Source organism: Taudactylus pleione, unplaced genomic scaffold, assembly GCF_031769625.1.
Source record: "Taudactylus pleione unplaced genomic scaffold, aTauple2 ptg000086l, whole genome shotgun sequence".
NCBI classification, from domain to species: domain Eukaryota; kingdom Metazoa; phylum Chordata; class Amphibia; order Anura; family Myobatrachidae; genus Taudactylus; species Taudactylus pleione.
Genome location: NW_028284488.1, coordinates 2,321,995 through 2,347,902, shown reverse-complemented (window position 1 = coordinate 2,347,902; position 25,908 = coordinate 2,321,995). Strand labels below are relative to the sequence as shown.

Genomic DNA, 25,908 nt, shown 5'->3' with positions numbered 1-25,908 from the left:
TAAATAAAATATATAGGGGGTCAAAGCACCCAGGGGATGGGGGGCATGCCCACTTAGTGTGTCATTGTACTCAAACAGTCAGGGTTAAGGACCTGACAATTGCACGCAGGGCAGTGATAGGACTTAAGCCTCTGACAGTGCCTTAGGGCTGAGCAGCACTGAGAGCGGAAGACACGGGCCAACCTGGGGGGAGATCGCAGGTCTCTAATCAGGACATTCACATAGAAGAAGGGAAGTCAACTGGTTAACCAGGGGAGATTGTGAGCAGCATCAGTTGTTCAGTCGTGGCTGCCTGAGCACCGGGTGACTGTCAGGTGATGAGCGCGGCTGCCTCTTAGTCAGAATGCAGGAGGCTCCACGAGGAGTCACCTACCTCAGACTTCCGTCAGTGGGGATCTCACCACCGCAGGGGGGGGACCTCTGGACGGAACGGAGCAGGAGCCGGGGTAGGAGGTAAGGCCGCGTGTGTATGCCGGCGGCTGTGGCTAGCCGGGAGTGCCGCTCTAATTGATGCCGCGGCTTCGCGCCCGGTAAAGGCCGCTGCAGAGTTCCGGTAGTGACGGTCCCGCGAACTGCCCCACGAGGTCTTCAGGGTCCGCGGTTGCAATCCTAGGCCGTGTAATGGAGCCTATCGCGACCTCCGCGGCCTTTAAATCTAGGCCACAGGTTCAGCCCAGCTATAGGCCCCAAGCACGGGACGCTGGCTCAGACACCGCTCCGGGTTCAAGATGAGCAGTGGGTTGGGACCCGGTCAGCAGTAGCCCAGGAGAGCCTGAAAGTGGACTGGTTGGGTGTAACGAGTGGGTTTAAGGCTCCAAGGTCTCAGGAGCTAATGGCAGCCACGTCTGCCTCAGTACTCGTCCAGGCCACGCCCCCCCCGCCGTCCTATTCTAAGCCTCCAGACCCAGTGTTGGGCAGTGCTGGGCGGGCCGGGTGTGATGTCACACGTCACCCCTGACTCCGGCGGCAGTGGAAGTTACTAGTGGCTGGGATGCTGCTAGCAGGCGGGCAGCAGCCATCTGCGGCCACAGGACCAGTGAGCGGACTTTGCGCACACTGAGGTTGGTCACGTCGACGTTGGTGCCCTGATGCCTGACCCCAGGATGGAGAAGACAGACCGCAACCGCCGGCCCAGTGAGTGGTTGCTCAGAGACTGCTGACTGCGTCACTTCAACAGTGCCCTGAGAAATAAGAAAAGTAAAACCGCGCTCTTCGGTCACGAGGAGTGTGAATGAAGCGGATGTGTTGATACTCAGTGTGGTGTTCAGAGGTGAAAGACAGGGCAAGGGGGAAAAATGTATGTGAGGGATGGGAGGAGAAGGGATTATATGGGAACAAGGGGTGGGTATGGGTATATATGAGTGCTGCACTGTATGCAAGAATACCTAGTGCTGTATTAAGGCTAGAAATAGGAGACGGGTGCGTTCTCTAAGGAGAGTGGTTACAGGATTGGGGGGAATGGAGAGACACGGGGAAGGGGTGGATGTGGTGTGGTGATGTGAGGAACAAGGTAGGCATAAAACAAAAGTAGGAGGCCAAACCGTTTGAGAAGACACAATTTTGCCTCGGATGGCGTTATAATATTTAGGGGTCTATTTACTAAGCTGTGTTAGGAGACAAAGTGAAATGAGATAAGGTACCAGCCAATCAGCTCCTAACTGCCATGTCACAGTAGTAAATAGACCCCATAGTCATGGATGAACCTTCCCACTGGTGTCATCAGCACCCAGCCATGATATAGCTAACACATTGTTTTAACAGTGGGAATAGTTATCCATGACTATATATTATAACGCCATCCGAAGCAGCATTGTGTCTTCTCAATAAAAGGTTTGGCCCCTTACTTTTGACTTCTTTGTGTTTTTTGTTTCCTGTGGATTAATTTATTTAATTAAAATATAGGAAACATATTCATTTTGTTCAGTTAATAAAAGAATTGGAGGGGGGGCGCCAACATTTCTCGCACAGGGTGCTGGTAGACCTGGAGCCGGCCCTGCATAGAGGGCTACGGCCCAAGGAGTCACAGCGATTGTATACACAGAGGGGTACAGCCCAAGGAGTCACAGTGCTTGTATACACAGAGGGCTAAGGCCCAAGGAGTCACGGTGCTTGTATGCACAGAGGGATAAGGCCTGAGGAGTCACAGTGCTTGTATACACAGAGAAGTACAGCCCAAGGAGTCACAGTGCTTGTATACACAGATGGGTACAGCCCATGGACTCTCTGTGTTTGTATACACAGAGGGCTGCGGCCCAAGGAGTCACAGTACTTGTATACACAGGGAGCTATGGCCAAAGGAGTCACAGTGCGTGTATACACAGAGGGGTACAGCCCAAGGAGTCACAGTGCTTTTATACACAGAGGGGTACAGCCCAAGGAGTCACAGTGCTTGTATACACAGAAGGCTTAGGCCCAAGGAGTCACGGTGCTTGTATACACAGTGAGCTAAGGCCAAGGAGTCACAGTGCTTGTATACACAGAGGGGTACAGCCCAAGGAGTCACGGTGCTTGTATACACAGAGGGCTAAGGCCCAAGGAGTCACGGTGCTTGTATACACAGAGGGCTAAGACCCAAGGAGTCACAGTGCTTGTTTACACAGAGAGCTAAGACCCAAGGAGTCACAGTGCTTGTATACAGTAAGCACAGAGGTCTACGGCCCAAGGAGTCACAGTGCTTGTATACAATATACAGTGGGATACAGCACAAAAAAAACATTTTTTTTACTTTTATTAATTTTTTTTTACTTTTTAAAAAAAAAATATTATTTAAACTTTTTTTTTACACTGGAGCAGATGGGCATGAGTACAAGGGGTTCTGCACTGTGCCTGACATTTTTACCTTAAAATAAAGATTTTCCCTACCTTTTCACACCCTCAGGCGCGTATGCATAGAAAAACGTGATCATCCTCTAAAAAAGAAGAGTTTGGAACTGGATTGCAACTGCAATTCGCAGTGCAAGTACCCCTTTAGAACTGCTCGCACAAGCCAACTTGCACCTAATTGGATTGCCCCCATAGAGTTATAGAGTTATCACATAAATATCAATATCTAAAATATTGAAAATAAGGTATTCTATAAACCACTGTTTCTAATTTCAGTGGCGTAACAATGGGGGGTGCGAGCTGAGGGGTGACACCAAAGTGCCGACTCCTCAGTGACAAGAGCTGGGTGCTGCACTGTAGCATTACGTGCAGCACTCAGCTCCTTGACACAGTGAGGGAGCCGGCACTGCACACAGAGAGGTCCCTGAGAACCGGACCCGCCCAAACTTCGGGGATCTGGGGCGATCCGAGGCTCCACTCAGATCTTTCCTCCTGCCCCAGATCCCTAAGCGGCCATTTTTAAAAATCTCTTTGCCTTCAATGGGCAAAGTGCTGATTGGCTGACAGAGCCGTCTGTCATGGCTCTCAGCCAATCAGTGTGAAGCCCATTGAATGCAGGGAAAAAAAGAACAAAAAGAAGATGGCGCTGGTTCCCGCTGCTGACACACCCGCGGCCGGCACCCCCGCTGCCGACACAGCAGCTGTCGGCACCCCCACTGCTGACACCACAGGCTCCCCCATGCTGCCGACACCACTGCCACCCAACTATGTGAGTGGCCAGGAGGACGCTCTAAAAAAAGAGAAGGACGGCCCTGATTCAGAGCGAGCGCTCTGTCAGAGCGTCCGGCTCTGAATCAGGGCCTGAGTTCACTGTATGGTATAATATGAACCAGGGCATTATTATGGGGCATGACCAGTGGCGGGCTGGGCCGGGGGGCAGGGTGCCACCAGCTGGGCCTGCATTAAATTGAAAGATCAGTGCTTCCAGGGTGGTGTTGTATGGGCGGAGTGGCACTGGTCTCAATGTAATGCAGACACAGCAGGTGATCTCCCCCCGTGTGTTCTGTGTTAGGGGCGGGGGAATCTATATGTGGGTGAAGCGCCGTGTGAGGGGTGGGGGATCCTGAGTGAGTAGGGAGAGGGTTTGTGTGAGGGGGTTTTGAGGGGGAAGATCTTTGTGTGGTGAGGATCTGTATGGGGGTAGCACTGTATGTATGTGAGGAGGTGATCTTAGTGATTAGGGAGAGCTGTGTGTGTGAGGGGGTTTCTGAGAGTTGGAGGCTGTGTGTGTGTAATGGGGGAGCTGAGTGAGTGGGCAGAGAACTGTATGGGAGGATATGAGTAAATGGAGAGAGCTACGTGGTGGTGGGTCTGTGTGTGAGGAAGGGAGAGCTATAAGAGGGTGGGATCTGTGTGAGGAGGGGATAGCTATATGAGGGGAAAGATCTGAGTGAGGGGCGCGAGCTGTGGCGGGGGGTGCTGTGTGAGGTATATATATATATATAATGTTTGTATTTATATATATATTAGTATGGGGCCCCAAAGCAGCATTTTTATTAATTATCAGTTCCTAGTCTCGATAATTATAATTTCTTGTAACCAATATTGCACGTGTGTTTATATATAAATAGAGAGTGCTGCATTGCCGCACCCCTTCCCTCCCCCTCAGTGTTTATCCAGTAACGCCAGCGGGAGGGTGGGGGCAGGATTTTCCGGTGATGGTGCGTTCAGGCATTACCCTTTCGGGGCCAAGCTGCTAAATGGTTCACAATATGCTGAAAGAAAAACCGGGGCCACTGGCTTGTGTTTGCCCCCCAGGCTGAAAGTTGCCAGCCAGCCCCTGGGCATGACATGAGTCCATACTGTCTGTTACTCACCCTCACCAACACTTTCCTACAACTTAAACCTCATTCTAAAATACTCTGATACCCAAAATACTCTTTCGTACTCTTCTGGTGACCTATGATAACCAATATACGATAACCTCTATGATAACCATTTCTCACTTCCCCCAACAAAATCTCCCATGCCACTACTCATTTATGCAAATCCATACCATGCCTGACCAGACTCTCCACCCAGCCCAACACCTCTTTTCCAGAGTCTTTTCTACTTGCTCCTCCTAGCTCTGACTCTTTCCCACTAGATTGTAAGGGGTAAATTTACTAACAATCGAGTTTGGTTGAGTTAGCAATCTCTGGAGAGTTTGGCCATTTTTTCCCACTTGCAAATGTACTAAAGTCAAACTCGGGAGAGAAAACAAGAGATATGGTAAGAACTTACCTTTGTTATCTCTGTTTCTACGAAGTCCATAGGGTCCACAGGGTGACCTTGGGGTATAGCTGGATCCTGGATCCTCGGGCACCACGGAGTTAAAGCTTTTAGCTGCTCCCAGGATGCACTTGGGTCCAACCTCCCCTATACCCCGCCCCCGAGCCACAGGTACCTCAGTTGGTAAGCAGCCCAGGCCGGAGGAGGAGATGAAACAGAGAGAAGGAAGACTGGAACACACAAGAACCATACTCACAGAAATGGGAGACGGAAAACCGGTGACCAGTCACAGAGCCCATATGAAGCCAGGTGCGTCAGGGCGGGTGCCCTGTGGACCCTATGGATTTCGTAGAAACAGATAACAAAGGTAAGTTCTTACCATATCTCTTGTTTTCTACTTCAGGGTCCATAGGGGTCCACAGGGTGACCTTGGGGATGTCCCAAAGCAGTCCAACTAAGGGCGGGGACGCTCCTGTGCTGATAGGAGAACCCGGCGCCCAAAGGATGCATCCTGAGAGGCAAAGGTGTCAAACGCATAGAACCTCAAAAAGGTCTGAATGGAAGACCAGGTGGCCGCCTTACAGAGCTGAACAGCAGAGGCGCCACGGCTAGCAGCCCAAGAAGGGCCCACGGACCGAGTGGAATGAGCCTTAACAGAGGCTGGCACAGGTAAACCCTCCTGTGCATAAGCCTTGCAAATAACTGAACGAAGCCAACGGGCTAACGTTTGCTTGTTGGCAGGCCAACCCCTCTTGTGAAAACCAAAGAGGATAAACAAAGAATCCGACTTCCTCACAGAACTAGTCCGGTCCACATAAACCTGGAGTGCACGGACAACGTCTAAGGAAGCCTCCCCAGCCGAAAGATCAGGCGACTGAAAGGCTGGTACAACAATTTCCTGATTAATGTGGAACCTGGAAACCACCTTAGGCAGGAAATCTGGACGAGTGCGAAGCACTGCTCTGTCCTGATGAAAAATCAGAAAAGGGGGACGACAAGAAAGCGCCCCCAAATCTGAAACCCTCCTGGCAGAAGCAATTGCCAAGAGGAAAACAGTTTTAAAAGTTAGCCACTTGAGCTCCACTGACTCCAAGGGCTCAAAAGGAGGACCCTGTAAGGCCCGAAGAACCACCGCCAAATCCCACGGGGCCACAGGTGGCACAAAGAGAGGCTGGATTCTCAAAACACCCTGGAAAAAGGTGTGTACGTCCGGCATAGCAGCAATCCTGCGCTGGAACCACACCGACAGAGCAGACACGTGTACCTTCAGTGAAGAAAGACGTAATCCTAAATCCAAACCCGACTGAAGGAAAGTCAGAATACGCGAAACCCGGAACACCTGGTGATCATAGTTTCTGGCCTCGCACCACTGAAAGTAAGTGTGCCACACTCTGTGATAGATCCTCGTGGAAGCAGGCTTGCGCGCCCTCAGCATGGTAGTAATAACGGAGCTAGAAAAGCCCCGAGACCTCAGGACGGCTGTCTCAAGAGCCACGCCGTCAAAGATAGTCGACCCAGATCCGGGTGAAGACAGGGCCCCTGAGACAACAGGTCCCGCCGTTGAGGTAGGAGGTACGGAGGGTCGATGGACAGGCTCCGCAGATTGGAGTACCACGGCCTTCTGGGCCATGCTGGGGCCACCAGGATCAGTGTGCCTCCATCCTGTTTGAACTTGCGCAGGACCCGAGGCAGCAGAGATATCGGAGGGAACAAGTAAGCCAGTTGAAACAGCCATTTCACCGACAGCGCGTCTATCAGACTTGCGCCTGCGTCCCTTGTCCTTGACCCGTACACAGGCAGCTTGTGATTGTGACGGGATGCCATCAGGTCCAGCTCTGGCAGCCCCCACTTGTCCACGAGTAGTTGGAATACCTCTGGATGAAGCGACCATTCCCCGGGACGCACATCGTAACGGCTGAGGAAGTCTGCCTCCCAATTGAGGACTCCTGGGATGAAAACTGCCGAGAGAGCTGGAAGATAGCGCTCTGCCCAAGCCAGGACGCGGGACACCTCCGACATCGCAGCTCGACTGCGAGTCCCTCCCTGGTGATTGATGTACGCCACCGTGGTGGCGTTGTCTGACTGCACCTGAACGGCCCTTCCGTGAAGAGCGGTGCCGGACGACTGCAGGGCTCTGTATACTGCCCGCAGTTCCAGGATGTTGATGGGAAGAATCGCTTCCTCCGCCGACCAACGACCCTGAAGTGACAAGGAGCCTGTCACCGCCCCCCAACCCCGGAGACTGGCATCTGTCGTGAGCAGAACCCATTCCGGGATCCAAAAGGGGCGCCCCTCCAGGAGATGAGCTGTCTGCAGTCACCAGGCTAGGGACAGACGCACCTCCGAGGACAACACCAGCATCTGAGAGCGGATCCTGTGTGGCAATCCGTTCCATTCCGAAAGAATCAGCCCCTGCAGGGGCCTGGAATGGAACTGGGCAAACTCCACCATGTCGAATGCCGACACCATGGACCCCAAAACTCTCATCGCTGAGTGCACCGACACTCTGCCACTGCTCAGACAACTGTGAATCCGCAGCTGTAAGGAGGAGACCTTCTCTGGAGTCAGAAAAATCCGTTGCTGACGAGAGTCCAGCAGGGCCCCCAAATGAACCATCCGCTGTGATGGGATGAGGGAGGATTTCTTCCAGTTGATCAACCAGCCGTGCGCCTGTAGACAAGCGACCGTCAGGTGGAGATGCTGGATCAGTACCTCCGGGGAGCTTGCCAGCAAGAGGTCGTCTAGATACGGTAGCAACCGTATCCCCTGGCTCCGAAGGTGAGCCGCCATGACCGCCATCACCTTGGTAAATACCCTTGGTGCCGTGGAGAGACCAAAGGGTAGAGCCCTGAATTGGTAGTGGTTGTGGAGAATAGCAAACCGCAGAAACCGTTGGTGCGATGTTGCTATAGGCACATGGAGGTAGGCGTCCTGGATAATCCCCCGGTTCCATCGCCAGTATGATGGAACGCAAAGTTTCCATCCTGAATTGGGGAACCCTGAGAAACCTGTTCAGGGACTTCAAATTGAGGATGGGGCGATGAGAGCCATTGGGTTTCTGCACCAGAAACAGCGTAGAGTAATACCCCATCCCACGTTGAGACTGTGGTACGGGTATAATGACCCCCGCCGTCAGCAAGGCCTCTATGGCTTCCTGAACCTGCAAGGCCTTGATTTTGTCCTGAGAAGGACTTGTGCAAAAAAACTGGCAAGGCGGCCTGTGCCGAAAAGACAGGGCGTACCCCTGGGAGACCACTTCTCGCACCCAGGCATCCGTGGTGGTATTGTGCCAGCACTGGGCGAATTGAACAAGTCGGCCTCCCACTCTGGGGTCCCCCAGAGGGAGGCCCGTCCCATCACGCAGAAGGCTTATCTTCTGGCTTGGAAGAAGGGCGCCTAGCACTCCAGGCTTGCTTCTTTGGCTTTGAGGCGGTCTTGGGTGCGGACTGCCTCGGGAAGGACTGACCCTTTGCCTTGCCCTGAACCCGAAAGGAACGAAACGCCGAGCTCCAGACCTTAGCAGGTGTAGTAGCTGAAGGGAGGAAGGCTGACTTGGATTTTGCAAGGGTATCTACTATTTTGTCCAGGTCCGGACCAAATAGTAATTCCTCATTAAAAGGTAAGGCCTCCAAGCCTTTCTTTGGATCAGCGTCTGCTCTCCAAGACCGCAACCACAAGGATCTACGAGCAGACACTGCTGCCGCCGAAACCCTAGAGGTCAACAGGCTAGCATCCAAAGATGCTTCTCCAATGTAGGAGGCGGCATCTCTCATCTGTCCTAACAACGCCCTCTGGACGTCCGGAGATTCATCCGTAAACGTGTCCTTCAAGGCGTTGGCCCACCCCTCAATGGCCTTGGCCACCCAGGAGATGGCCATGGACGGCCGGGCTACAGCCCCTGAGAGAGAATAAATAGACTTTAGACAAGTCTCCACCTTCCTGTCCGTAGGATCCTTCAGCGAGGATATAGACGGCAATGGCAAAGTAGCACTCCTGATGAGGCGTGCTACATGGGAATCGACCGAAAAGCCGAAGATGCTGCCGCCAAATCTTGGACAGTGTGGGAAAACGCATCCACCCAGGGTGGAGGGGCTGTCACAGGAGCCTGAAACGGCACCACAGCCGGCTGTGCCACAGGGGTGGACTGAATATACATTGGCAACCCCGCATAGGGACCAACAGGCTGAGACCCCGGGGGAGTCTGCAATAATTGTGGGACACCCGGGGAATGGGGGATGGCAGGCTGGGGCAACGCCCTAGTAGGGGCGGCAGTCGGGGCCGACAGACGGTCCGCGATGGACACCAGCACCTGGGAAAACATCGCCCATGGTGGCTCCTGCGACATGGGAGGTTTAGACGTACTAGGGACCGCCTGGCACCGTCCGCACAGGCCGTCCTGTGACAAATCCTCCCTATCCACTCCTGCAGAACAGCGCCTGCAGGAGAACAATGCCGGAGCCCCGGAGTGCTCAATCTCCTCCTCAGACATGACTTAGGAAGAAAACGTGCGCACTCACCAGTGTGCTGAACAACAGCCCACAATATGGCACCGTGTAGCACACAACTGTATGTGACGGACCTCACAAATACGTGATCTATATAGGTGAGGTCAGTAGAAACACCCTTCCCCCGCACACCTGTAGGGCTTGTAGGAGAAGGAAAGGGATAGGTACAGGCTGACAGTAAGTAGAAAAAAGACACAGACAGGCAGCACTAGCAAAAGTCACATACCATGCAGAGAAGATATACTCACTGCACCTTTCCACTACAATCAACCTCCCAGATTCAGTGTCTGGGAGGGCTATAGTGCTGTGTACACTGTCCTTGATCGGGGGAGAGGTACACAGGGGGACCGGTCCGCGTGCTCCCTGAGAGTATCCACGCTGCCAGTAAGAAAATGGCCGCTGGAGACCTCAGAGGAGGAGTGGCCCGAGTAGCTGCAGCTCAGCGACGCCAGACTCCGAGCTGAAAGGCGCGCTGAGCTGAGGGGAGGAGCCGCTAGACAGGGAAGGCTTCCTCCCCTGGCTAGCATATTTAACCCCCAAGGTTGCGGCATCCCGCTTGCCGCTTAATTTACCCTGGTGGTCTAGTGGTCTGACGGGGTATGCCTCCGATAGAGGGGGTCCCGCTGCCACCGCTAGCGCCCCCGGTCTGTCCCCTAGACCGGGGGCATGGGACTGCATATAAAAGGCATTACCCGCGCACCGCCGCTAATCAGCGGTGCGCGGCTTACCTTAAGCTCCCCGGCGTCTTCCTGCAGCAGTCCCGGGGGAAGCCAGAGTCCGGCTAGTACAGACTCTGGCTTCCCCCGCCGCGATCCCCAGTTCAGTGCTGGCGTCGCGGCGCCAGCAGGGAGAAGGAGCGGCAGCGTGGGCATCTGTACAGACAGCCCAGCGCTGCCGCCCTGGAGAACAAAACTATAGTCAAAAAAATAAATGAATTTAACTAAGTTAAAAAAAGCTTTAGGGGGCTGCTCCTGCAGCCCCCCCCCGCAGGGTGACCCGACTCCGGCCGGGCACCATCTTAAACTGAGGTGCCTGTGGCTCGGGGGCGGGGTATAGGGGAGGTTGGACCCAAGTGCATCCTGGGAGCAGCTAAAAGCTTTAACTCCGTGGTGCCCGAGGATCCAGGATCCAGCTATACCCCAAGGTCACCCTGTGGACCCCTATGGACCCTGAAGTAGAAATCTCCTTTGCTACAGAAAAAGTCTGGACAGTTAGCAAACTCTCTTCACTTCACCATTGGCCAAACTCTAGTAACTTTTCACTAGTAAAGATAGGATTCAGGAATTTACCAAGGTGAGAGTTTCTAAGCTCTCACGAGACCAGACAAAACTCGTGTCCAAATTTGTGAAGTCAATTCACCTGCCTGCGAGCTGCGAGTTCTGCAGAAACATACACAGATCAGTGTGATCCATGTAGGTTTCTGCCTGGAAATAGCCAAAAAAGAGTGAAATGTTAAAAAAAATACCATAGGGTGCCCCCCCCCAAAAGCATAAGTAGCCCCAGGCTGCTCAGCCAGTCCTAGTTCCTAAAAATACAAGGGGAAAAATGAGTAGGGTTACCCCATATTTTAGGAACCAGCACTGGCTGCTGAGATTGTCCTGGTTTTAAAAATAGAGGGAAAAAAAAGGTGTAGGGATACCCCTATTTTAAAACTAGCACTGGACTGAAATCCGGCCGGGGTGTAATGCCACAGCCAGGGGACCCCATCACCGGGTCAGCCCAGCCAAAGCATTATCACCCCAAGCCGGTCATCCCAAACTGGGGATCTCAGGGGAGGTGGGTACGCCCCCAATAAAGGGGTCCCCCCTCTCCCTAGCACTCCAGGCTTAGTCTGAAGCCTGGGGCTCTTCCCCGCGCCCCTGGCCTGTGGGTATGGGGGTAAAAGTAATGTAAATAATAAGAAACTATTGTTTTTTTACCGTGGAACTACAGGTGCCAGCATGCCTGCCGTTTAGCACTTGTGAAACTACAAGTGCCAGCAGGCATCCGGCACCAGTACCTGTTAGTTTTTTAAAAAAAATATTAACCTTTTGTTACAGGTACATCACACAAGCAGCCTGCACATATCTCACTGATATGTGCAGGCTGCTTGTTTGGGAGAGTTTGGCAAAGAGAAAACACTGCAATCTCGGGTGAGAAAACTCTATCTAAACTTGCTACTCGGGGGAGATATCTCAATCTGCTTCACCATCGGCCACCTCACTTTCAGCTAAACTCACTTCTTAGTAAATTTGTGAGTTTCAGAAGCATCAAATCACCCGAGTTTCGGCGATGCAAATCGAGTTGAAAAAAAAAGAAAAACTCGATTGTTAGTAAATTTACCCCAAAGCTTTCACAACATCTGAATATACTTTATCTAACGTTTATGTCCCTGTTTTATGTATGCTTGTTTTCTGCAGTGTCTGGTGCTATGGAGCAATATGTCACCTTACAAATCAACAATAGTAGCAGTAATGATAATAATAACTGTTAAGTGTCCATATAAGTTTTGATCAGATTTTGCCAGAAATGCTGTAAGGCCTGAATTTTTATTATATATTTCTTACAACTGTATACCATTATTAAAACATTTTTGCTAACTAATATTTCAATCTAAAAGCATATGCACGATAGAATGTTATCTCGCTCTTATGATAAATAATGTTGTTAAAGAAAGCTGTCTTGTCCTACATTATGTAGTTTTAGGAATACCATAACACTACCTCATTTCTCATGAGAATGCCATTGGCTGGCACTTGTGCCATGTGATTCAAGAAGTTATCATTCATACAGGTTCCAGCTGCTGCTACAGTCACGGTCTGATTGGCTGTCCCCCAAAACTTGAACCATGGACCTGGTGCCTATCGAATATCAAGGTTATAGCAAATGTCAGGTAAATACATGGCCAGACAAAAAGAGCCAATCAATCTCTAGCTGGGCTGACTGACACACATATCCTGCAGTGGTTGGCAGCCTTTAGCTTTCCTGTTATTGTTTATGACTGACAGAACATATGGTGAGTTATAATTCAACAACTGTGAATGGTAGATGGTAGGAAAGAGATTCTGAGAAAAAGAATGCAAAATATTGAAGATTAATGCATTTAATTCATGTGATCATAAACAAGGTCTGTGGAATATACAAATAAAATATAGCATATGAATATGTGAAAGAGACAGAGGGCATGAACACATTTCTTCTAAGATGGTTTCTCATTTACCTGTTGGTTGATTGCTATGCTTTGCTGACTCTCTCCCCCCACACCACAGGCCATTCCAGATTCCGGCCATGGGCATGACTCCATGTTTTGTTCTTTTCCAACCTGAGTATCCAATCCTTCTTCTCCAAGAATCTCTTTCAGATTTTCCTGGTTTATCTGTATCTCCCCAGCTACCCTGATTTCCTTCATGCTCCCTTTCTGTAAAATATCTCCCTCATATCTCCTATATATCTCAGCAACTTCAACACTCAATAACGACTCTTTATTCTTCACCAATCCATCATCACTGCCTGACAATTGTTTGTGACCCATCTTTATGTCATCCAGTTCCATCCGCTCACCATTACCTCTACATGTTAGTTCTCCATATCCGGAGCACTCATCCTGACTATCTGTCTTCATTAATTCCTGATCTGACTGATACTCATCCTCCTTACTCTGCTTTTCCATCTCTCTCTCTTCTGTATCCAATCTCTTCCTTTTTACTACTCCTTTCCTTATATACTTTCTCACATTTTCTATTTCCTCCATTTCTGTTCCTTCTGTCTGTTCTACCTTCTTTTTTCCCACTAAATTATCAACTTCTCTGTGTGGTTCCTGCTCATTTTGTCTCTGTCCTTCTATATATACATTTGCAAATTGCTCACGTTTTTCTGGGCCTAACTTAAAATTATATATTTCACATAGATTATATTCAGACGGTACCTGAAATGATGAAGAAAATGGAAGAGCAATAAGCAATTATGTTAAGTGACCGCAGGCAGAAAATATCCTGTAAACAGGCCTAAATACAGTCATGTAGTTATCCAATAAAGTTGTTTTAAAAAGAGTTTGCAAAAAAAATAAATGAAATATAAAAGTTGAGTGTTTGGGACGAATAATGCAAAATGGTCTACAATCATTCAGAAAACTGATCTGTCAGCTTGGAAATTGCTTGATTATGTGGGGAGGGGGGAAACAATCAATTATTTAACTTAGCAACATAAATAACAAAAACTTTGCCAGTCCACAGTAAAACATCCAATTATTAAGCCATACTATCCTTGTAATTGATTTTGCGTGCATGTATTTACAATTTTAACTATGCTTGGATTTTGTTCTGGATGTCATCTAAACCTATGTCCGGCGGTTCAAATCCCGACGCCGGAAGACCGGCGGCAGTGAAGATCCCAACAAGGTAAGTAACTATTCCTAACCCTTCCCCCCCCAACCCTAACCCACCTTTAGGGGAGCCTAACCCTAACCTCCCCCCTAGTGACTAACCCTAACCCCCCCGTAAGTGCCTAAACCTAACCCCCCCTCCCCACAGCCTAAACCTAACCCCCCGGGGGGGTGCCTAACCCTAACCTCCCCCCCAGGAGTGCCTAACCCTAAACCCCTTCCCCTAGCCTAATCCTAACCCTCCCAGGGGGGTGCCTAATGCTAAGTCCCCCCTGGAGCCCCTAACCTAACTCTACCCCCCCGCTGCTGCCCGCGCCCACCGCCCGGCTTACCTTCGTTCGGTATGCCGAGCGTCAGGCTCCCGGCGTAGGGATAATGATGGGCGTAGGGATTTCAACGACTATCATTAGTCCCCTGTCAGGATTGCACAGTCGGGAAGCCGGCAGTCGGCATTTCAACCGTCGACTTCCTGACTGTATTGCATCTAGACAAATGCCACCAATAGGCAGCTTTAGGTGCCTGCCTAGGGGCGCTGGCCACTGGAGGCTGCCGCTGAGTCCACAAAAAAAAGCAAGAATGTCTCTTTCTGTCCCTGCTGGGTCTACTGATGACCAAGGCTGATGCACGTGTGTGTGTTAGAATTTGGGGCACATGTGTGGCATTGTACAGCATAATTCATAGCTATGTGGCATACAATACATTTGGTGCACAGCTGTATGGCATATTATGTATTGGAGGTATTGATGTGCAGCATAATTATGAGTTGGGGATACAGCTGTGTGGTATATAAGGAATTTGTGGCACAGATGTATGGCATATTATGCATTGGGGGTAGTGTTATGATGCACAGTATGATTTTGGGGCTCTGCTCTGTGGCATATTAGTTGGGGCATTTCTTTATAGTATATTATGAATTTGGGACACTGTTGTGTGGCATATTATAAATTGGCATCACTAATATGTGGCATAGTATGGCATAGTATTGGAGGGGGCCGGAGCGGTGGATGAAATGTTGCCTAGGGAGCCCAGACAGCTTGCATCGGCCCTGCATCTAGACAAAACTAGTTGATATTTGGACTACATCTGTCGATCTTCATGGGCTGTCACTTGCTGTTATATTTATAGACTGTACTGTTTACTGTACATGGTTTTCTAGCTTGCAATATCAAGTCACACGTACGGTTTAAGGATTTTTTTTGTTTTGTTACTAAGATGTGCCAGCTTACACCAAAGCAGATGGACCCCCCCAGCGAGACCTGCATCTTTTTACCAATCTTGTTATTTATACTAAGCATGCATATACTACTGTATACTAACATGGATTGTGTCTCATACTGTGATACTGGGACAATGGTGACTGGTTAGCCATTATAGTATTCTGAGATTCACTAGTGGTCTCCAGGTTTATGTTCTGCTCATGTCACCAAACTGTTCCATGATATAAATGTATATGCAGTATGCCATATAGATAGTTTTCTATGTCATTCCTTCAGCCTGCATCTCTACTCTGTAATCATTTGTATTCAAGCAGACTGCACACATTATAATATGAGATATGGTAAGAACTTACCTTTGTTATCTCTATTTCTACGAAGTCCATAGGGTTCCACAGGATACCTTGGGTATAGGTGATGACGTCAGGCATCGGGCACCATAGAGTTAGAGTTTTCAGCCTCCCAGGATGCACTAGGGTCCCCCTCCTATACCCCGCCCCCGAGCCAAGGCATCTCAGTTACGTACCAAGCCATAGGCCGGAGGAGGATAAGGAAGAGAGAGAAAAAAGATTGGACACACACAAGAATCACATTCTCACCAGAGGGAGACGGAAAAACCGGTGACCAGAGCAAAGCCCATCTGCAGCACAGGTGCAACAGGGTGGGAGTCCTGTGGAACCCTATGGACTTCGTAGAGATAGAGATAACAAAAGTAAGTTCTTACCATATCTCATATTTTCTACATCAGGGTCCATAGGGTATCCACAGGATACCTTGGGAATGTCCCATAGCAGTATCCTTTAAGGGTGGGGATGCTCCTGTGCTGAAAGGAGAATCCGCCGCCCGAAGGAAGCATCCTGAGAGGCAAAGGTGTCAAACGCGTAATACCTCACAAAGGTATGGACCGAGGACCATGTGGCAGCCTTGCAGATCTGGACTGCAGAGGCACCACATCGAGCTACCCACGAAGGAGCCACAGACCTAGTGGAATGAGCCCTCACAGAGGATGGAACCGGAAGGCCTTCATGAAGATAAGCTTCAGAAATTGCCATACGAATCCAACCTGCCAAAGTCTGCTTTGAAGCAGGCCAACCCTTTTTACGGAAGCCATAGAGGACAAACAAGGCGTCCGACTTCATAAATGAAGAAGTGCGGTCAACATAAATCCTTAAGGCCCGCACAACGTCCAAAGTGGCCTCGCCCACTGATAGGTCAGGTGAGTTGACAGCCGGCACAACGATTTTCTCGTTGATGTGGAAACTTGAAACAACTTTAGGAAGGAATCCAGGACGAGTGCGCAGCACCGCCCTGTTCCTATGAAAAATCAGAAAAGGGGGTCTACTGGATAGAGCCCCTAAGTCAGAAACACGTCTGGCCGAAGCAATGGCAAGAAGGAAAATTGTTTTAGCTGTCAGCCATTTAATGTCCACTGAGCCCAGTGGTTCAAACAGCGGTCCCTGGAGAGCCCTTAGGACCACAGCTAAATCCCAAGGCGCCACTGGTGGAACAAAAGGTGGCTGAATTCGAAGAACACCTTGCATAAAGGTGCGCACATCAGGGATTGCAGCAATCCTACGATGGAACCAGACTGACAGGGCAGACACATGCACCTTCAGAGACGCAAGGCGAAGCCCATTGTCCAGTCCCGCCTGTAGAAAAGCTAACACTCTAGACAGACGGAACTCCCGAGGGGCATAACCTTTCGGTCGACACCACTGGAAGAACGTATGCCACACACGATGGTATATCCTTGCAGAAGATGGTTTCCGAGCCCTTAGCATAGTTTGCACTACAGAGCTGGAAAACCCCCTGGACCTTAACATAGCCGTCTCAACAGCCACGCCGTCAAAGACAGCCGAGTCAGGTCCGGGTGAAGACAAGGACCCTGTGACAGTAGGTCCGGTCGTAACTGCAACCGCAGAGGAACGTCCACGGACAGCCCCTGGAGGTCTGAGAACCAGTGCCACCTGGGCCACGCGGGAGCTATCAACAGGAGCGTCCCTCCTTCCTGTTTGAATTTCCGGATTACCCGTGGAAGAAGGGAAAATGGAGGAAAGAGATAAGCAAACCGGAACGTCCACTGGATGGACAGAGCGTCCACCAGAGACGCCTTTTTGTCTCTTGTGCGAGACCCATACACCGGCAACTTGTTGTTGTGCCGTGACGCCATGAGGTCGATCTCTGGAAGACCCCACCTGTCCACCAGAAGTTGAAAGATGTCCTGGTGCAGAGGCCATTCCCCCGGATGAACGTCATGGCGACTGAGAAAGTCCACCTCCCAGTTCAGGACTCCTGGGATGAATACTGCTGATATGGCCGGGAGATTGCGCTCTGCCCAAACCAGGATTCGGGACACCTCTACGAGTGCCGCCTGACTTCGGGTTCCTCCTTGCTGATTTATGTAGGCCACGGTGGTGGCGTTGTCCGACTGGATCTGCACGGGGTGACCTTGGAGAACCCGATGTGCCTGCTGGAGAGCATTGAAAACCGCGTGGAGCTCCAAGATGTTTATTAGAAGCTCTGTTTCCACCTGAGTCCATCTGCCCTGGAACAAGTGTGGACCCGTGACTGCTCCCCAGCCCCGAAGGCTGGCGTCCGTTGTCAACAGGACCCAATTCGCCACCCAGAATGGACGACCCTTGTTGAGATGGGTCGTCTGCAACCACCAGGCTAGGGACAGGCGAACCTCCGGAGTGAGCACCATCGTCTGGGACTTTAGACTCTGAGGCAGTCCATTCCATTTGGAGAGGATCAATTGCTGCAGAGGTCTGGAGTGAAACTGGGCATAATCCACCATGTCGAATACTGACACCATGGAGCCCAGTAACCTCATCGCCGAGTGCAGAGACACACGGCGACTCTGCAGACAACTGCGCACACTCAACTGTAAGGCAGAGATCTTTTCCCCCATCAGAAAGATCCTTTGCTGTCTGGAGTCCAATAAGGCTCCGAGGTGTAGAATCCTCTGAGACGAGATCAAGGTGGACTTCTGCCAGTTTATTAACCAGCCGTGCCGTTGCAGTACCGCAATCGTCAGGTCCAAGTGGCGTAGAAGGAGCTCTGGAAATCCTGATACCAACAGAAGGTCGTCTAGGTACGGCAACATGCGGACTCCCTGCAGCCGCAGGGAAGCCGCCATGACCGCCATAACCTTGGTGAACACACATGGTGCTGTCGCCAGGTCAAAAGGTAATGCCCGGAACTGGAAGTGGTCATTGCGGATTGCAAACCTGAGGAACTGTTGATGGCGTAAAAGAATAGGAACATGCAGGTAGGCATCCTGTATGTCCAACTACAATATGTAATCCCCAGGTTCCAGCGCCAGAATGATGGACCGTAGGGTCTCCATCCGAAACCTCGGCACCCTCAAGGACTTGTTGAGTGCTTTGAGGTTGAGGATCGGACGGTACGACCCATTGGGTTTCTGCACCAAAAACAGATTGGAATAGAAACCCTGGCCCCTCTGGGAGAATGGAACAGGCACTATAACTCCAGCCTGGAGCATAGTGTGCAAAACTACCTGGTGAAGAATCGGGATGGGGGCCTGTGCCGAAAGGAGAGGGCATACCCATGAGAAACCATCTCGTGAACCCAATTGTCTGTCGTGGTTACTGACCAACACTGGGCAAACTACAGCAGGCGGCCTCCCACTTTGGGATCCCCCAAAGGGAGACCCAGACCGTCAGGCCGCAGGCTTGTCATCTGACTTAGGGGCCGGACGTCTGGCACTCCAGGCCTGTTTCCGTGGCTTGGCCGATTTTTGGGGGCCAGCCTGTCGGGGAAAAGACTGTGCTTTAGGCCTACCCTGGGCCCTGTAAGGCCGAAAGGACGACGTACCTGAACTGGAAGGAACTGCAGCAGACAGGAGACATGCCGATTTGGCTGCCGCCAGCGTGGCTACAATTTTGTCCAGATCCGGACCAAATAGGACTTCTCCATTAAAAGGCAAAGCTTCCAAGCCCTTTTTGGAATCAGTGTCCGCCTTCCAAGATCGCAACCATAAGGTGCGACGAGCAGCTACAGCTGCCGAAGAAATCCAAGAAGTTAGGGTACTGATATCCAAAGCCGCTTCATTGATGTAAGTGGCCGAATCCCGGAGATTGCCCACCAACTCGGTCTGTTCAGCCGAACAGTCGGAATCCAAAGATGCCTCCAAACTATCCGCCCAGCGCTCCATAGCTCTGGCTACCCAACAAATGGCCACAGCCGGCCTGGCTGCCCCCCCCCCCCCACAAGGGAATAAACGGACTTTAGGCAGATCTCCACCTTATGGTCCGTAGCATCCTTCAAGGAGGACATGGAGGGCATGGGCAACGTGGCACTTCGGACCAGGCGTGTCACATGAGAATCCACCTGTGGAGGGGATTCCCACTTAGAAAAATAATTGTCCGCAAACGGGTAAGTCAACGCCAAGCGTCTCTGAGGCTGATACCGTTTACCAGGGTGTTTCCACGCCTCCTCTAAATGGTCTACTAACTGACCCGAAAGAGGAAACACTGTGGCGTCACCCTTAATATCCTTAAAAAAGGCATATTTTGACTTTGACACCGGAGGATCTTCATCCTCAATCACTAAAGCCGTACGGACTGCCCGAATAAGTCCAGGAATATAAGCCTTGGACTTAGCATCCGACTCTTTAGTACGGTGAGGTTCTTGGTCAGAAAGATCCAGAATCTCCCCATCATCAGACGTCCCGTCATCCTCATAAGGAGCGGACAAAGACGCCACCGACCGCTTATGTGGCCGCAATACAGACTCCCCTTGTAACACGTCCGACAAATGCTGTACAGCACTTGTCAGTGAATTAACCCACGCAGGCTCCTGAGAGACCTGGGGAGGGGAAATAGGGAGACTGTGGGGTACCATCAATTGTCTCGGGAAACCCTGCATGGGTGACGACACCACTGACTGCTGGGACAATCCCATCTGTGAAAACGCAGGCTGCGGAGCTAACTGGCCCACTAGGGTTGTAAGCGCCTTGGCGAAACAAGCCCAGGGCGGTTCCTGTACCGGAGCCGTGACAGTAATTGGCCGCGCCAATAAATAACACTGCCGATATAGCCCCTCCGCATTACCCTCCCCCTCCGCTATTGGTACCTTACACGTAGTACACATAAGCTGGAGAGGAAAGTCACTCTCAGACATGATGGTAAGTATGTGATCCCTCTCACTGATACTTGTTAGTATAGTGGGAGAACCACCCTGCAATCACCGCACCGCAAGGGCTTTAGCAGAAGAAGAGCAGGGACAGTGAAATGGCTGACAGTAGAAAGTGAAGCAGAAGTCACATGCAATGCAAAGAAATCAATTCCTGCACTATCAGCGCTGATCCTTAACTACGCAGACACAGAGCCTGGTAGGACACAGCGCTGCATACACAGACCTGTTACCAACGGAGGAGAGGTATGCCGGGGGACCCAGACCGCGATGCCACCGATCATCAGCATCCAGCAGCGCTCACCATGCTTCAGCAAAGATGACCACCGAGGAGCAGAGAGGAGGCCGGCCTGGGGGAGGAGCGCTGCCACAGGGCCAGTCAGCAGATGCAGAGAGGGCTGTGTGCAGCGGGGGAGGGCCGGCTGTGTACAGGGAAGGCGCGCTCCCCTGACATGCAATTAACCCCTGGGATGCCACACCGCAGCAGGGGGGTAGTGGAAGCGCAGGTTAGTTACCTGGCTCCATGCTGCAGCCAGTCCCCAGGGAGCCCCCTGCCTGGGGACTCTGGACCATGTGCTCAGCAGGGACCCACCGCGGGACCCCGCTGCTTACCTGCTGCCCCCTTGAATCCGGCCATGGTCCCAAACATCTGGGGTCACCGCTAGCTGTGACCCCAGATGCTTACCAGCATCCCCGGATCAGTACCGGCGTTCTGGTACTGGCGGGGGAGTAGGGAAGACAGTATGGACGTCAGCATTGACTGTCCATGCTGTACTTCCAGATGAGCAGCCACAGCTGCTTATGAAGAAACTTCAGGGGCTAACCTTAGCCCCCCTCTAAACAGGTGCATCCGACTCCGAGCCGGGCACCAACGAAAACTGGGATGCCTTTGTTCGGGGGCAGGGTATAGGAGGGGGACCCTAGTGCATCCTGGGAGGCTGAAAACTTTAACTCTATGGTGCCCGATGCCTGACGTCATCACCTATACCCAAGGTATCCTGTGGAACCCTATGGACCCTGATGTAGAAAAAAATATGATCCTTTAAAACTCTACCACATTTCTCATATATAGAGAAAATAAAAGTAATGTACAACAGTACAATATTATGATAATACATTACCAGCTTAGATGCTGACTCTACTGAACATATTTCTTCTCCATTAGAATGATATACGGTGTTGTATTCTTCAGCATTATCATCTGAGGAATTTCTGCCATCTTCATTAGGTCTTAGTCTTTGTGTTGAAGAACTTATCTGACTTCCTCTATCCCCAAAGTTTATCTGTATTGCTGGGTAAACTTGCTCTTTGAATATCTGAGTCTCCTTCTTGGATTGTAAATGAACTGGATCTATAACATCCAACTTTTGCATACCCTCTGCAGAAGCAGCAGAAACCTCTGTCAGTGCGTCTTCCTGCATGTGACAATGTTCTCCTTGGCTTAATGTATCATGCTGAATATTTATGACATTTCCAGTAATAAAATAATTTTTCTCTTCTTTTTCTTTGTTCTGTTTGCTTTCTGTCTCACAGCCCCCTTGTGTTTCTATAGCTATATAGTCTACATCAGTAGTTATTTTCCCCATACATTCACAGCCCACTACTTGTTTTTCTAGAGTCTTCGATCTGCCTTTATTTTTGATGCACTCTCCATCATGTTCTAGTTGATCTCCATCTGGCTCTTTCTTTGACATTGCTGTCACAGTTCCATCTTTATTAATGTTATCCTTTGTACCATTGAACGCTGTTATCTTCACTTGGGATACTTGAGTCTGAGGTGATCAAGTTGGTTAGAATAAGTTGAATTTCAAAAATATTTAAAAAAAATGACAACAATGATGATGTGTGAAAAATATTAAAAGTGTTAAAAAAAAACATTTCATGTGACTTTTGTTTTGTAACAGAGGAAAATAATTATTGGACAGAGAGTAAACTTAAACTTGCTATATCTTTTCCATAAATATAATTTATTGTTAAATTTTGTTTTATCTTTAGGTAAGCTGAGTTGCGTGTCATTTTAGAGGTTTATTATAAAGGCATGTCAATATTAGCATGGTTTTTTGCACCACTCACCGTATCTGTGGTCTTAACATCATATCTATGCTCTGGGGTTACTTGTACATTCTGTTCAAGCTCTTTGTAGGTGGAAAAGGAGTCTGGCGGCTGGGACCTCCCTAACTTTTCTTTCAATGAGGATAATCTTCCAATCAGACTACCTGTGGCCTCCAGTAACGATATCGTCAGATCATTTAGAGAACCCTAGAAAGGAAAAAAGGTGAAGCAATGCAATGTGTTTCCACATGAAAAAACCCAAGATAATTCAGAAAAAAAAAACGAAGAAAACAAGCAAATAAAGAGATGAAATGAGGGTAAGCAGCGTACAAAAAATACACTTGGTAGTCAATCCAACAAACAAACACCCAATTTCTGTGGCATAGTTATTTGTTCATGGGGACAGAAATGACACATATAAACATTTACTCCCACTCTCATATAGAAACTGTTACTACTGCCCTTGTGTGCACTGTTACTTCTGCACACAAGGGCAGTAGTAACAGTTTGTCCTATAGATAGTAAGCTTGCGAGCAGGGCCTTCCTAACTATATATCTGTCTGTTATTACCCAGTTTTGTTCTATTAATGTTTCCAATTGTAAAGCTCAACGGTATATGCTGCGCTATATAAGAAACTGTTAATAAATAAATAAATATATGAGGGTGGGATTAACTGTTTATATGTGAGTGCAAGGACTATATGAAATTGAGAGTTAAGCTGAGTACACACTGACAGATATATTGACCGATCAATCGATCAGCCAATATATCATGTGCCCGTTGTCGAGTGTGTACCAGCAATATATCTGTGAACGACGTAGTTTACAGACATATCACGTTGGATGTGCTGCACAGTCGATGGCAGACATACAGTATCTGCAGATATATCTGTCCATCATGCTGTGTGTATGGGCGGCGTACACTTGCAGCAGAGGCCGCAACGCGACCCCCGGTCAGCGGGACCCACAGCCACATGATTGTTCAGTGTGTATGAACAACTATCATCTGCAGATATATCTGCAGATCACTCGATATGCAGATATACACACACTGTTAAGCTGGGTACACATCTAAAAGATATATCTGCAGACCACTCAATCTGCAGATATATTTTTTAGGTGTTTACCCAGCTTAACAGTGTGTGTATGAGGACAGAAGTAATTGTGTGTACATGAGCCATGAGCTCAGGAGTAACCATGTAAATATAAGGGTGGGAGTAACTGTGTGTATACAAGGGTGGGAGTAACAGTGTGTATTTGAGGATGGGAGTAATCATGGGTATATGAATGCAAGGGGTAACTGTGTATATTTAAACATGGGTGTCACAGACCCGGTTCCAAGATACTCCAGTCTCTAACCACTATCCGTCAATTTGTCAAGATCAGCACTCACTTGAGCCTGCATGATGTGGGTCTGACATAGAGTTAATAAAAAAACAACCACTTTGGGCGGGTTGCATGACGCATCGGATTCGAGATGTGATGCATCTTGCCACTCTTCGCATGCATACCAGGGTTAATTACTCCGGTATGCATGAAGGAAACCTCTCTTGGTAAGGGCTTCTAGAGGGTGATGCCTTCTGAAGATGGCATTACCCACCGCATCCAAGCTGTGGAATACATTGCATTCTGGGGCTTGTTGCATATGAGAAATACTGTCAAACCCCCCAAAATTGCATTAACCAAATTATAACCTGTAGATATGTCGCATAGATAAGCCAAATCCATAGGCAAAAAGGATCCGATAAGAATCACAGAGACCAATCTTATTAAATAAAGATAAATATTAGAAAGATACTCATAATACTTACAGGGGCCTATTCATCACCACTTAATTTTTACAAAAGCAGGGTGAAAATGAACATTTTCACCTGCAATTGTAAAAGTTAAGTGTTTGGGCCATTCATCAAGAAGGTAAAGTAGGAGACCCTTTCTCTGGTGGAATGGCCCACTGTCCCCATACACCAGTATGGGCACAGAATTCATCAAGCTCCGAAAATATAATATTCAGATTGTGAATGCTCCCACGCCGGGCTCGCAACCCACTCCTTCCCTATGGGAAAGAGTTCCGGGTTGTGAAGAGGAATCCTTTCGGATCCCTCCTCCCCTGTCCGGCCCCTTCTACCAGATGTCGGGGCTCCTGTGTGCACGTGTGACCTGTAGGTCGCGCATGCGCACTAGCATCACTGCTCCGAAAGGAGCAGTGAAAAGATTCACTGCTCCTTTCAGAACAGTGATACACTTCGGGGAGACAGCTGATTTTCGGATCAGCTGCCTCTGCGCCGGAGCAATGATGAATTGCTCCGGCACTCGCATCAAATTAGAATTAACATCATGAATAGACCCCAAAGTATATAAAAAAAACAATAAATAAGAATGACATACAGAGATAGTACTAGGCAAACCATTTTCTTGTATGATGATAATGGCTATGAAACCACTCTTATAGATAGGGGTGGGCTGACCACAGAGATGCGTCTAACTCTGCATTATGTCTAATGTACCCATTTAGTTCTTTGTAAGCACTGCAAGCACAATTACGGCCATCTTGCATTCAATTCTGCATCACCCCCCTAGTGTATCGGCTCCTCTGAAGAAGAGGAAAAAGGAGGATGTTGCTAGCAGATAAGGAAATGTACCTGACAACAAGAGGGACATACTGTATGAGATAAAACAGAGAGATGATATTATGAAAGAGGCAGAGTTTGGAGAATAGGAATAATTTACTTGTTCCTGACTATCTTCACACATTACGGCTGCTTTTCTTTGTTCGGTCTCATTGTCTTCATTTCCTGTCATATTGTTGTCTTCCTTTTCTTGTGTATCCTTAATTCTTAAGGTGTGTTCCCAATTCTTTATATTTCCATCTCTGGAACAAGCTTGAAAAATGTCTTCTTCCACCTCAGGCTCTGCTGTGATTGTAGTGATAAGTGGTGCCAGTTCCAGTCTTTCATTGTAGCCGGCAGGAAGACTTTTTGATTTCCCGATAACCTGAATCTTTATCCTCCCTGATAACTGAGACTTAAGAAAAAGTCAAGCTGTTTAGTTGTTATTGTTAATGTTTACTTTCCATATAAAAAAAACATCCTATCACAAAAAGAATATTTCCCTATCTTCAGGAACATTTACTTTCTCATTTGTGAGCATGTTTATAATTATCAAGTCATAGAAGATGATATAATGTGTAGGTGTTCTCAATAGGATTAGGTTTCATATGTTTTCTAATAGGTTACATGTATAGTTTCAGGGCCATAAGTAGGGCGGTGCGGCCGATGCAGTCAAGCAGGGTGGGATGTCCTGGGGGTGGAAACTGCCATGTTCTCCATCCGCTGCAACCGCCCTCCTCCACCTCCTGGTTCCTGCATTTTGTGAAGAGAGACGTCATGATGTCTCTCACAGTGTCGGCAAGGAGCTGTTGGACCTGTACAGCACACTCGAACAGTGTAATAGTTAACTGATGATGGTGGTCCTGTCCACCTCCCCCCAGGGCGTGACTTTATGACGTTATGTGCCCGAGGTACCCTGC

At 49.3% G+C, this 25,908-nt stretch overlaps 1 protein-coding gene across 1 annotated transcript in view; it reads right to left on the bottom strand.

Annotated features, from left to right (window-relative positions):
* LOC148529103 (uncharacterized) overlaps positions 1-25,908 on the bottom strand; it is an 86,641-nt gene that overhangs the window by 32,288 nt on the left and 28,445 nt on the right. The window contains exons 12-16 of the mRNA XM_088468842.1: positions 25,110-25,403; positions 22,404-22,589; positions 21,452-22,102; positions 12,799-13,503; positions 12,302-12,439 (exon numbers count right to left, since the gene is read on the bottom strand). Coding sequence (XP_088324968.1) covers positions 12,302-12,439; positions 12,799-13,503; positions 21,452-22,102; positions 22,404-22,589; positions 25,110-25,403 — 1,974 coding nt within the window. The remainder of the gene's footprint in view (positions 1-12,301; positions 12,440-12,798; positions 13,504-21,451; positions 22,103-22,403; positions 22,590-25,109; positions 25,404-25,908) is intronic.